Here is a 13715-nt window from a genome sequence, read left to right on the forward strand (position 1 = left end):
TTTACATATTGCACTGATGCTTCTTGCATGACATTATTTCAAACATTTGCATTTACCACTTGGGCGGCACGGTGGTACAGTGGTTAGCATTGCTGCCTCACAGCACCAGGGACCCAGGTTCAATTCCGATCTCGGGTGACTGTCTGTGTGGAGTTTGCACGTTTTCCCCGTGTCTGCGTGGGTTTACCCGGGTGCTCCGGTTTCCTCCCACACTCCAATGATATGCAGGTTAGGCTATTGGTCATGCTAAATTTCCCCCAAGTATCCAAAGGTTCGGTAGGGTTAGAGGGATAGGGCAGGGATTGGGTCTGTGTAGGGTGGTCTTTCGAATGGTTGGTGCAGACTCAATGGGCTGAATGGCCTCCTTCTACACTGTGGGGATTCTATGATTCTGTGCTGCATTTGTAGAAGAGAACACTCGGCAGGACTGATCAGGGAATGCCCCTAAGTGATTGAAACAAAATAAGAATTTTTTTAATGTCATCCTCACCTGGCAAGATACCTCTCTCAATGTTGATGTAGAATGTACAATGTCTCTGGATACATACAATGAGAAGTCTTTTGCAAGATGGTTATATTAAACACCACTAGTGATATAATTGATTTTAGGCCAGGCTGTATGTAGTTGGGCAACTGCTATTGACTTCAGCATCCCTGGACTAGAAAGGGGAAAAGGATTGGCAGCCTTTTTGCTCTCGATCATGGTACAATGATCCTGGCTGAAAACTACACACTTTTGAAAAGATTGAAGCTTGGATAGGATACGCTCCAGGTTTGAATATTTTTTAACCCCAACTGTCTATGCTTGCACATGCAGAATAATATTGGAAGGTCCCCATGCATGATTATTGCCTCTGAAGAGAGTAGATATTGAAAATGGCAAGGGGGGTGGGGGAATGCCTTGAGCAAAACCATCCCAGGTAATCTGCTCCAGGCTTTTGAAAACAAAATTGATAAAAGGGGAGTCCAGTAAGTAAAAAGACTTAAAAGAAATTGCATGGTGAATGAATAAATAACGAGAGAATACGGCACGGTAGCACAGTGGTTAGCACTGTTGCTTCACAGCGCCAGGGTCCCAGGTTCGATCCCAGCTTGGGTCACTGTCTGTGCAGAGTGTGCACGTTCTCCCATGGGTTTCCTCCGGGTGCTCCAGTTTCCTCCCACAAGACGTGCTTATTAGGTAAATTGAATATTCTGAATTCTTCCTCAGTGTACCCGAACAAGCGCCGGAATGTGGTGACTGGGGGATTTTCACAGTAACTTCATTGCAGTGTTAATGTAAGCCTACTTGTGACAATAATAAAGATTGTTATTGTTCTCATAAATATGTCTTACTTTCTTTACAATGTGCAACAGTAGAGGTGAGTGTAGGATAACTCATTTAAAGTATGCATGAACGATTGCAGATATGAGCTGTTGTGAACCACTCATTGTGTGCCAACTCACCATAATAATTTACACTATTAATGATCCGCACCCCACCTTCAGCGCTGTGAGTTGACAGAAGGATAATTTCAAAGAGTTGCTTTTCTTCAGGATTTCTCGCCAGTAACCTAGCATTTACCATCTGAACAGCCTGAAAGAGACAATAAAGGAAAGGAAATAGGGCTACACTCTGAGGGCTGGGTGGAGAGGGAAAGAGGGGAAGTGGGGTGGAAGTGATCATTCATCTATAAATTGCTGCTGCCATTTATCAAATACTCATTTTTTAGACAGGAAAATAAAAACAAAAACTATTATGGGTATCTATAAATGGCTCATCACATCAAATTGTTTCACAAAATAAAAATCTGAATAATCGGCAAGAGATGTATTAGCTGAATTCAGATAAACAATGACATATATCAAGGATTGCAAAGAACTTTAAAGGAATTTCACATCTTAAACTTAAGAGTAAAATGTTGCCAATATTCCATTTTGAGTTACTGTGATAGGCAGAGCGTTCTTAGAATGGCTGGAGTTTAGCCCAAGACATATATGGAAACTTACCTTGATGAATGGGTAAACAATGCCTTCCTTCAAAGGTACGTCTTCATTGGTGAGCTGGAAGGTTTCAAACGTTTCCCGTCCTTCTGACAAGAACAACTCATGTTCCTCTTCCATATCAAAGAGAGCTCGGGCCGAGATGGCAATTGTTATGGCCTCTTTTGGGTCTTTCTGCTGCAAGAAGGTTGGGAGGAAGATAAAATGACTGTTAAAACACAGCATAATGCAAAAACACACACCTCACTCTACCTTAGGTGTACTCCATAACAGAGTAAGAAGTAAAAGTAAAGTTGCCATAGTCCCAGATGACCAGAGGCTGTTTTCCTCTTTGACGGAGAAAGCTGACCGGTGGTGATCTAAACCGAGGATCACCATGATGAGTTATTTGAGTTGGTTTAACATATGACTGCAACTGGATGCAGTGAGACTAGAAACAGGCTTCCGACACAGGAGATGGTCAAACACGGTTTTATTGAACCTGTTGGTTGCTGTACATGAATGAAATGAAATGAAAATCGCTTATTGTCACGAGTAGGCTTCAATGAAGTTACTGTGAAAAGCCCCTAGTCGCCACATTCCGGCGCCTGTTCGGGGAGGCTGGTACGGGAATTGAACCGTGCTGCTGGCCTGCTGTGGGTTGACACTCTATTAATCTAAACTGATAGCTAGTCTGGTCAAGCCAGTCAGAGGTTCTCTGTCACATGGAGACAGTGCTCACGGCCTTGTGCACTCTTACTATCTCAGTAGCTGTGTCCTGTGAGAAGAGCGAGTCTTAATGCCTTGTGTTTTATATAGTGGTAGTGTCCTGTCTGGTGATTGGTTGCTCTGTGTCGTGTGTGTTCATTGGTTATCCTGTGTGTCAATCACTGCCTGTCTGCATCTCATTATATACATGAGTGGATATTATGACACACCACACCTCAACCGAGGGGCAAGGTTGAGAAGGCAGGGCCTTCATGAATCACCTCAGCTGGTATGGGAATTGAACCCATGCCGTTGGCCTTGCTCTGCATCACAAACCAGCTATCCAGCCAGCTGAGCTAAATTGGCCACTGAACTGTTCGTGGGGGCCTGTTACCATGAAGTTTTGAGAAGGGTGAAATCCTGAACAGGGGGAGTTGTATTAGGTTCCAACCATCCCCAAATTTGACATTTTTAAAGGAAGAGAGACAATAAAACTGTATTTTTGAGTAAATTCAAGATGATTTTACTGCAGAAATTGTTTTCAATGCAAGAAGATAACAACAATGTAAAACTTGCAATATAGAACAGTAAAAATTGCAGTACATTATAGTACAGAAAAGATTTAATGTACTTTTGAGTGGGGGTAGGGTAAAAATAAAGTGTCACTATCTGGCTGGTTCTCTGCAAGAGTGTGTGGACACCCAGGTGCATTATCGAGGATTAATCCCAACCTCTAGCAGGAGGTAATCGGTAAACCTCCTTCAAATATAACTGCTGTAAACCAGGCATTGCTGTTAGCCTTCCAAAAGACTGGCAGATGAGATTTATTTTTCCTTTTGAAGGCTCAAGTCTTTTCTGAACTATAAACCAGCATTGGTTTACATTTACAGCCAGCTAAGTTGTCACATAGCAGATGTTTCAGCCAATCCTTTGCTACTTTAAAACCATGAGCTGTCTCTTCTTAGACCATAAGACCTAGGAGCGGAAGTAAGGCCATTCGGCCCATCGAGTCCACTCCACCATTCAATCATGGCTGATTTCAACTCCATTTACCCGCTCTCTCTCCATAGCCCTTAATTCCTCGAGAAATCATTATACTGTTGTTAAATATTATACCACTATACAGTGCCACATGACCTGACTGGAGACATTTTGGAGCTGCTGCTCCAGTTCTCCAACTCTCCCGATTATTGCTTATCCTGCCAACCCTTAGGATCATTCCTCAACAACTGCCTTATTCACTCACCTACATTGGCTCCCAGTCAAGCAACTTCTTCATTTCAAAATTATCGTTGACTTCAAATTCCTCCATGGCTGAACCTCCCTATCTCTGTAATTTCCTCCAGTCCCACAACTCTGAGATATCTGTGCTCCTCTATGTCTCATTCTTGTGCACCCTCAATTTGAATTACTCCAGCACCGATGTCCATCGCCTAGGTCCCAACTCCTGGAATACCCTCGCTACACAGGTTCTCTACCTCACTTTCCTCCTTTAAGACACTCTTTAAAACTTACACCTTTGATCAACATTTTAGCTATCTGATCTAATATATGGCTTGGTATCATCCTTAGTTTCAGAATACTCCAGTAAAGTGCATTGGGTCATTTCATGATATTAAAGGTGCTATATAAATGTAAATTGTTGTTGATTTACACAGATAGCAATAATACTTTTGTATGAATGTGTAGGGAATGGAGAAGAAACACCCTTTCAGAAAAGATATGCTGCAATGATGACTAACGACAATCGATAAGAGGAAATTGTAGTTTCGGAGTTAGAAAGAACAGATCAGATGTGTCATATTAGATCCGATGTAAGCATGAGTGAAATGCATTTTCCATTATATCTTTAAGGAGCCAAGTCTTTGGCATATGAATTCCAATGTTTTACTCTAAATTGAAACCTTGTATGCAAGATTAAGGAACTTGTGCCTATTAATCGTATCATCTTGGTCAGGATTTGCAACACTAAATATTAGATACTGTGAAGTTTTTTTGTGAAAATGTGCCATAGATTGCAAGTCCATGACAATGAGCAGAGCTAGGATGTGGTTTTACTTATCAAACTGACGGAACAGTGGTTGCAGCACGAGCAGCGAGCTAAAAAACATATCAGTTGACAGAACTGCACACCCACAGCTTTATATCTGGCATTTCTGTTTGTGGTTTTTTTTTAATAAACATTTTATTGAGATATTTTTGGTATAACAACACCGTGATACCTTGGGCTCAAACCCTCAGCACTCCCTAGTACCGTATCCCTCTATATACATCCTATCCATGTATTTATCGAGATCCCTTTTGAACGCCGTTTATGTATCTGCTTCCAGAACCTCCCCTGGCACTGCGTTCCAGACACTCACCGCCCCCCGTGTAAAAAAACTGCCTCGCACATCTCCTCTAAACTTTGCCCCAAGTACCATAAACCTATGCCCCCTAGTGACTGACCCCTCAACCCTGGAAAAGAGTGCCTGCCCATCCACACTACCCATGTCCCTCATAATCTTGTAGATCTCTATAAGGTCACCCCTCAACCTCGGTTTTCTAATGAAAACAGTCTGAGTCTATTCAGCCTTTCCGCATAGCTAACCCCCCTCCAGACCAGGCAACATCCTGGTAAGCCAAAACCTCCACATCTTTCTGGTAGTGTGGCGACCAGAATTGTGCGCAATATTTTAAGTGCGGCCGTATGAAGGTTCTATACAACTGGAGCATGACTTGCCAGTTTTTATACTCGATACTCCGTCCAATGAAGGCAAGCATTCCGAATGCTTTCTTGACTACCATGTCCACTTGTGCTGCCACTTTCAAAGATCTGTGGAACTGTAGACTCAGATATCTCTGACTTTCTATATTCCTAAGAGTTTTGCCATTTACAGTATATTTCCCCTCTATGTTAGACCTATCAAAATGCATTACCTCACATTTGTCCAGACTAAACTCCATTTGCCCTTTCTCTGCCCAAGTCTCCAACCTATCGATGTCCTGCTGTATCCTCTGACAATCCTCAACACTATCTGCCACTCCACCAACCTTGGTGTCACCTGCGAACTTACTAATCAGACTAGCTACATTTTCCTCCTAATTGTTTATGTATGCTACAAACAACAGAGGCCCCAGCACAGATCCCTGTGGAACACCACTAGTCACAACTTTCCACTGCTGCCCTCTGCCTTCTGTGACTGAGCCAGTTCTATATCCATCTTGCCACTTCACCTCTGATCCTGTGTGACCTCACCTTTTATACAAGTCTGCCATGAGGCATCTTGCCAAAGGCTTTACTGAAATCTATGTAAACCATATCCACCACCCTCCCCTCATCAATCATCTTTGTCACCTCCTCAAAAAACTCGATCAAATTAGTGAGGCATGCCCTCCCATTCACAAAACAATGCTGTCCATCGCTAATGTGTCCATTTGTTTTCAAATGGGTATAAATCCTGTCCCCGAGAATTCTCTCCTTACCTACTATTGATGTGAGGCTCACCGGCCTATAGTTTCCAAGATTATCCCTGCTACCTTTCTTAAACAGAGGTTCCACATTAGCTATTCCCCAGTCCCCTGGGATCTCACCTGTAACCGATGAGGTTACAAAGATGTCAGTCAAGGCTCCAGCAATTTCCTCCCTTGCCCCAGTATTCTGGGGTAAATCCCATCCGGCCCAGGAGACTTATCTACCTTAATGTCTTTTAAAACACCCAATACCTCCTCCTTTTTGATATCAGCATGACCCAGATTTCCACACACCCTACCCAAGAATCATCTCCCACAAAGTCCTTTTCTTTGGTGAACACTGATGCAAAGTACTCATGCCCATTTCCTCTGGCTCAACATTTGGATTCCTCCCACTGTCCTTAAGTGGTCCAATCCTTTCCCTGGGCACCCTCTCAGTTTTTACATATGAATAAAAAGCTTTGGGATTCACCTTATTCCTACGTGCCAATGACTTTTCATGACCCCTCTTAATTTCCCGCTTAAGTACCTTCCTACTTTCTTTATATTCCTGAAGGGTTTCGACTGTCCGCACCCATCTAGACCATACAAAAGCCTCCTTTTTCTTTTTGATGAGATTCACAATATCCCTCATTATCTAAGGCTCCCTAAACTTCCCATACTTATCCTTCGTTCTCTCAGGAACGTGACTTTCCTGAATCCTAATCAACTGTCGCTTGAAAGACTCTCACATGTCAGATGTTGATTTACCCTACCAACAGCCGCACCCAATCCAAATTCTTCAATTCCTGTCTAACTTTATCGTAATTTGCCTTTCGCAAGTTTAGGACCATAACGCGAGGGTTACACTCATCCGTATCAAAAAGTACCCTAAAACTTATGGAATTGCCGTCACTCCCAAAATGTTGCCTTACTGAAACCTCAACCACCTGACCAGGCTCATTCATAGAATTTACAGTGCAGAAGGAGGCCATTCGGCCCATCGAATCTGCACCGGCTCTTGGAAAGAGCACCCTACCCAAGGTCAACACCTCCACCCTATCCCCATAACCCAGTAACCCCACCCAACACTAAGGGCAATTTATCATGGCCAATCCACCTAACCTGCACATCTTTGGACTGTGGGAGGAAACCGGAGCACCCGGAGGAAACCCACGCACACACGGGGAGAATGTGCAGACTCCGCACAGACAGTGACCCAAGCCGGAATCGAACCTGGGACCCTGGAGCTGTGAAGCAATTGTGCTATCCACAATGCTACCGTGCTGCCCTACCTGTAACTTGCAATACCAGGTCCAGTACTGCCCCATCCCTAGTTGGAGTACCTGCATATTGCATCCAAGAAGCCTTCCTTGATACACCTTACAGCCTTTGCCCCATCCAAGCCCCTAGCACTAAGCGAGTCCCAGTCATTAGAAGGGAAGTTAAAATCCCCGACCACAACAACCCTATTACTTTTGTACCTATCTGCTCCTCGATCTCTCGCTGGCAGTTGGGGGGGGCTGTAATAAACCCCCAACATTGTGATTGCCCCCTTCCTGTTCCAGAGCTCCAACCAGATTGCCTCATTGTCCGAGACCTCCGAGGTGTCCTCCCACAGCATGGCTATAATATTCTCCTTAACCAGTACGCCCCACCCCTTTTACACACCCCTCTATCTCTCCTGAAGCATCTATATCCTCCAAAGTTCAACTGCCAATCCTGCCCTTCCTTTAACCACGTTTCTGTGATAGCCACAACATCAAGTACTAATAAGGGCAGCACGGTAGCATTGTGGATAGCACAATTGCTTCTCAGCTCCAAGGTCCCAGGTTCGATTCCGGCTTGGGTCACTGTCTGTGCGGAGTCTGCACGTTCTCCCCGTGTGTGCGTGGGTTTCCTCCGGGTGCTCCGGTTTCCTCCCACAGTCCAAAGATGTGCAGGTTAGGTGGATTGGCCATGATAAATTGCCCTTAGTGTCCAAAAATTGCCCTGAGTGGTGGGTGGGGTTACTGGGTTATGGGGATAGGGTGGAGGTTTTAACCTTGGGTAGGGTGCTCTTTCCAAGAGCCGGTGCAGACTCGATGGGCCGAATGGCCTCCTTCTGCACTGTAAATTCTATAAGTGCTTTAAGTTCATCTGCCTTACTTGCTACACTTCTGGCGTCAAAACAAATACACTTCAGACCACTGCTTTTGAGAAAACAGGGTGATATTGTTGCTTTCTTGTGTTTGTTCCCTATTTCCCCTTCAGTTATTGCACCTTCTAAGCTAACGCTCTGGTTCTCACCCTCTTGCCACACGAGCTTAAATCCTCCCAAGTGACTTGAGCAAACTTCCTGGCCAGGATATTGATGCCCTTCCAGTTTAGATGCATCCTGTCCTTCCCGTACAGGTCCCACCTGCCCTGGAAGAGTTACCAATGGTCCATAAATCTGAAACCCTCCCTCCTACACCACCAGTTTAGCCACATATTTAGCTGCACTATGCTCCTATTTCTAGCCTCACTGATAAGTGGCACAGGGAGTAATCCTGAGATTACAACCATAGAGGCCCTGCTTTTTTGGTTACAGCCTAACTCCCTGAACCCGTTCTGCAAGACCTCATCGCTCTTCCTGCCTATGTCGTTAGAACCTATGTGTACTATGACCTCTGGCTGTTCACTTCCCTTCAGGATGTCCTGTGTTCAGAGACATCCTTGACCCTGGCACCAGGGAGGCAACATACCATCCTGGAGTCTTTCACGTCCACAGAAGTGCCTATCTGTGCCCTTTACTACAGAGTTCTCTATAACTATCGTTCTCCTGCACCTTTCCCTCCACTGTTGAGCAGCAGAGCCAGTTTTGGTGCCACTGTTCTGACTGCTGTTGGCTTCCCCTAATAGGCTATCCCCTCCCAACTGTATCCAAAACAGTATACTTGTTTGAGAGGGGGACAGCCACATGGCAGTCCTGCATTGACTGCCTGCCCTTTCTAGCGGTCACTCGTCTGTCTGCCTGCACCTTGGGTGTGACCATGTCTCTATAACTCTGATCTAGGATGCTTACCTGCATGCTCCTAAATGCATCCAACTGCTGATTCAATCGAATCTGTGAGGTGCTGCCATTGGTTACACTTCCTGCAGACGTAATTAACCGGAACCCTGGAGGCATTACGGATCTCCCACATCTCATAGTTAGAGCACTGCACCCCGCTGAGTGATATTTAAGCACTAGTTAATTAATTTAAAATAAATACTTATTAAATTGTTTTAGATTAAGTTACAATTAACTATACGGCCACTGGCGCCAGATTTCTACTGTAAAATTAAATGCTAAATGCTAATCTCTGCACTCAGGTTTAGTTACTTCTCTACCTAGTTTATTAATTAGTTTTCTCAATGTTTTTTTTCAAATTTAACACAGATTTCTTACCAGCCAATCAGGTCACAGCTTTACTGTGATGTCACTTCTCAGTCCCCCCCCCCACCCCCCCCCCCCCCCAGAATTTGAAAACACAGAGACACAGACACAAATACCACTTACCTTCCCAGACTGCATTCCAGACTTCTCCCACTCAGCCTCGCTCCCGATGTGAAGAATTTACCTGCCTTACCTGCTACTTTCCAATCAAGTCCCTCCGTTGTAGTCACCTGCAGCAGGGCAAGGCCACTCACTGGAAATTTGAGAGTAACAAATCTAGGGATAAAAAGCACCTCTTCCCACCCAGCCTCGAATTCCCACCAAGCTTCAAATGCTCAACTCCCAGATTCACTCTTCGATGTGTCTCACGCTGGATGTTTCTTCTGTCTCACTGGGATTGTGCAAAGCTAACTGAAGACATAGGGAAGGGATAGAAAGAAGGTGGATATTTAGATTTTTTGTAGGCTATAGAATTTCTTAAGAGGCATTATTTTTGGGAGTGGGGTGGAGTTTAATTTTGTGATTTCTAAAAAGTTTACATACACTCTTAGGGCATGGGTTCTTATATGTATATGCTATAACATAGATTGCATCACTTTACAGTAGATGTTCTGTGAATGATCATGGCCATTCTTAGTTAAGGGGGCTGAGTGCTTGTGGGTGATGGTGGCTATTAAGGCAAGAGATTCAGCAGCAGTTATTGGGGCCTGTCACCTTGGCAGTCAGCCTTTGAATTGATTTGCTTCTGTGACCAGAGAGAGGTGAGAAGCTGGGCTGAAGAAAAGGCCCCCCATATGTTATGGTGCAATCCAACTCTAAACTCATTATCGGGCAGGTAGCACAAGTGGATAGCACTGTAGCTTCATAGCGCCAGGGTCCCAGGTTCGATTCCCCACTGGGTCACTGTCTGTGCGGAGTCTGCACGTTCTCCCGTGTCTGCGTGGGTTTCCTCCGGGTGCTCCGGTTTCCTCCCACAGTCCAAAGACGTGCAGGTTAGGTGTATTGGCCATGATAAATTGCCCTTAGTGACCAAAAAGGTGAGGAGGGGTTATTGGGTTACGGGGATAGGGTGGAAGTGAAGGCTCAAGTGGGTTGGTGCAGACTCGATGGGCCGAATGGCCTCCTTCTGCACTGTATGTTCTATGTCACACATGTTTGGATCACATTTGGGGTGACTGCGAAAAAATGGACTGAATCTTCTCACATGCACATCTGTGAGTGATACAAGTTCTTTTTCCTGTCAGAAGTAGCTGAGTATATGTGCAGGTGGGGGCTGGGTTAGTCATAGCTTGTGTTGGCTCAGACAGCACCTACCATAAAGATGGAGGATGAAGCAAAACAGAATGCGATGCCAAAGAGAGCTCCTGTGGCCAAAGTTCTGTCAACAATCACTTCCTATAATCAACTGGACTTCAAGTTGATTCATTCACGCTCTGTTGTGGTATTGAAAAAAATTAAGATCTTAGCTGGATTCTTTAAAATATTGCTAATTCAGTGTAAACCAAGAAGGTTATACTGTAATAGCAAGAAGATTCTTGCAAGAATTCACAAAATTGGAAATTTTACTCTGAGCCAACAAAATTGATAGACAACCTTAGTAGTCGAAGCCACATTCCATGTAAATGAAGAAACAGTTCTAGAACACTCTCAATACACCTCTGGGTTTTAAACATAAGAGGAGCTGCTTGTGTGAACATGCATTCATCAACAGCCCCATGATACAGACTTGACCAACAGATGAACAGCAGTTTCCCCATACTGTTTGCAAATAACGAATGGCCTTATGACAATGTTACTTTTCAGATGACTGACAAAATGCTGACTATGATTGTTATTGCAACGCCATACAGCTGACAGCACTCTCATGCTCAAGAACAATTGGGGCAAATCAGGGACATGTGATCTTAAAAAATGGATGTGAAAGATTTGGTTCAAACTGTGAAGATTTCAGTTTGAAAGTCTACTGGAGCAGGAAATGTGGGAGAGAGAAATAGGAGAGAAGGAGAAGCAAGAGAGAAAATAGAAGGAAAAAATAAAATACACAATAGAAAGTAAGAGAAAGAAACCAAGAGTGTGGAAAGAGGGACAAAATTAGCGTGTGAGGTGAGAATAGGGAAGAACAACATAGTGGCAGTGGTCTTCTCCATAACTTCCTTCAAATATTGCTGCATTTCAGCCACCAGATTTGGTAAAGATTGCTGGCTTGCTCCACATTCTGCAGATTCCCAGCCAGCACTCTGAATTTCAGAGAGTGCATTTATTTGTAACATCTTGCTAAAGATGATTTTTGGGATGCTATCACAAAGCCTCCCTCTTCCCTCTTATACCCAGAATTGCCAAACACAAATAACAATGAGGACGAGCAACCACATTATGCTTGTTTTTATAAGATTCAGATAGAACTAATGTTCAATAATGACTGCAGTTGAACTTTCAACACAAACAATTTACCTCTTGAATCAAATTGCTGAGGGGGGAAGCCCATGTTGTGTCACTTAAAATCTCCAGAAACTAAATCAAGAAATGTAACTTAATAAAATTAATTTTAGAAACATAGGGCGGGATTCTCCACCACGTTGCGCACAAGCGAGAGCACAAGACGGCCGGAAATCTCGAGAGAGAGAGAGAGAGAGAGAGAGAGAGAGAGAGAGCGAGAGAGAGAGAGGCCTGCAGCAAGCCTCCCGACAGCCTCTGCGCCTCACGGGATTCACCAAAGTCCCGCGAGACGTTAGAGTCGGAACTCCACGTCAAAGTCGGAACTCCACGTCAAATGTGTGGGAAGTAGGTTGTAGACTTACGTAAACCTATCTGCCTGGGATCCACTGCCCTCCCTCGATTCTTCAGCCTCCCGAGGGAGGCTACTGCCGGGCACCGACCAGTGCTGGTCCACACAAACGTGGACCAGGTGGAACGGCACCCTAGGGGTCTCCCGGGCCATGGGAGGCCCCTGGGGGTCAGGGTTAGTGCAGCGTGGCTCCCTGGCCCTCCCCCTGGAATGCGGGCACCTTGAAGCTGTCCAGCTGGCACCTTGGCACAGTCAAGGTGTCAGATAGCACTGCCAAGCCAGCAGGAGTACTCAGACGTGCAAACAATACTCCAGCTTTGATCTCACTGAGGCCCTGCATAATTGCACCAGGACATTCCTGCTCCTGTATTTGAATCCTCTCGTTATGAAGGCCACCCTAAACATCTGCCTCCTTTACTACCTGCGTGCTTACCTTCAGTGAATGGTGTATGACACCTAGGCCTCATTGCACATTCCCTCTCTCAATTTATAATAATCTGCCTTCCTGTTTTTGCTACCAAAGTGGATAACCTCACATTTATCCACATTATACTCCATCTGCCATGCAGTTGCCCACTTACTCAGCTTGTCCAACTCGCACTGAAGCATCTCTGCACCCTCCTCACAACTCACCCTCTCATCCAGCTTTGTGTAATTTGGAAATTTGGAGATATTACATTTAATTCCCTGATCTAAATCATTAATATACATAGTGAAATGCTGGGGTCCCAGCACTGAACCCTGTGGTGCCCCACTAGTCACTTCCTGCCATTCAGAAAAGACTTGTTTATTCCTAATCTTTGTTTCCTGTCTGCCAATCAGTTTTCTATCCATCTCAATGCACTACTCCCAGTCCCATGTGCTTCAATTTTACACTCTAATCTCTCTTGCCGAACTTTGGCAAAAGCCTTCAAAGTACAAATAAACCCTCCCCCACAACTACTATTTGCATCCTTGAAGAATTCCTGTAGATTTATCGAGTTTGATTTCCCTTTGCAAATCCATGCTGCCTATGTCCGATTCTGCCACTGTTTTCCAATTGCTCTGCTATTACATCTTTTTTTTAAAAAAGGATTTTTATTAAGGGTTTGCAGAATCTTTCATAATAAAACAGTAGTAACAAAACAAACTAGAGTGAATATTAACATAGTGCAAAAAGAGAATATACAAAAACAATTAAATAGACATTACCCCACGCAACCCAGTCTTCCCACACCTTCCCAATGAAGCACTCACCATCACCCCCCCCCCCCCCCCCTACGGATTGCTGCTGTTGACATTTTAATTTTCCCCGAGAAAGTCGACGAACGGCTGCCTGCCACCTCCGAGAGAACCCTAGCATAGACCCTCTTTAGGCAAACTTTATTTTCTTGAGGCTGAGAAACCCAGCCATGTCGTTAACCCAAGTCTCTACACTCGGAGGCTTCG

General features: G+C 44.5%; 1 protein-coding gene across 6 annotated transcripts in view; it reads right to left on the bottom strand.

Annotated features, from left to right (window-relative positions):
• The window catches only part of LOC140384530 (cytosolic 5'-nucleotidase 1A), a 70931-nt gene that overhangs the window by 16501 nt on the left and 40715 nt on the right, over nt 1-13715 (bottom strand). For 4 of the 6 annotated variants that reach the window (XM_072466302.1, XM_072466304.1, XM_072466303.1 and 1 more), the window contains 2 exons: nt 1990-2160; nt 1447-1576 (listed from right to left, as the gene is read on the bottom strand). In XM_072466302.1, coding sequence (XP_072322403.1) covers nt 1447-1576; nt 1990-2160 — 301 coding nt within the window. The remainder of the gene's footprint in view (nt 1-1446; nt 1577-1989; nt 2161-13715) is intronic. The other 2 variants (XM_072466305.1, XM_072466301.1) reach the window with 1 other exon arrangement.

The sequence above is a fragment of the Scyliorhinus torazame genome, chromosome 10 (assembly GCF_047496885.1).
Source record: "Scyliorhinus torazame isolate Kashiwa2021f chromosome 10, sScyTor2.1, whole genome shotgun sequence".
NCBI classification, from domain to species: Eukaryota; Metazoa; Chordata; class Chondrichthyes; order Carcharhiniformes; family Scyliorhinidae; genus Scyliorhinus; species Scyliorhinus torazame.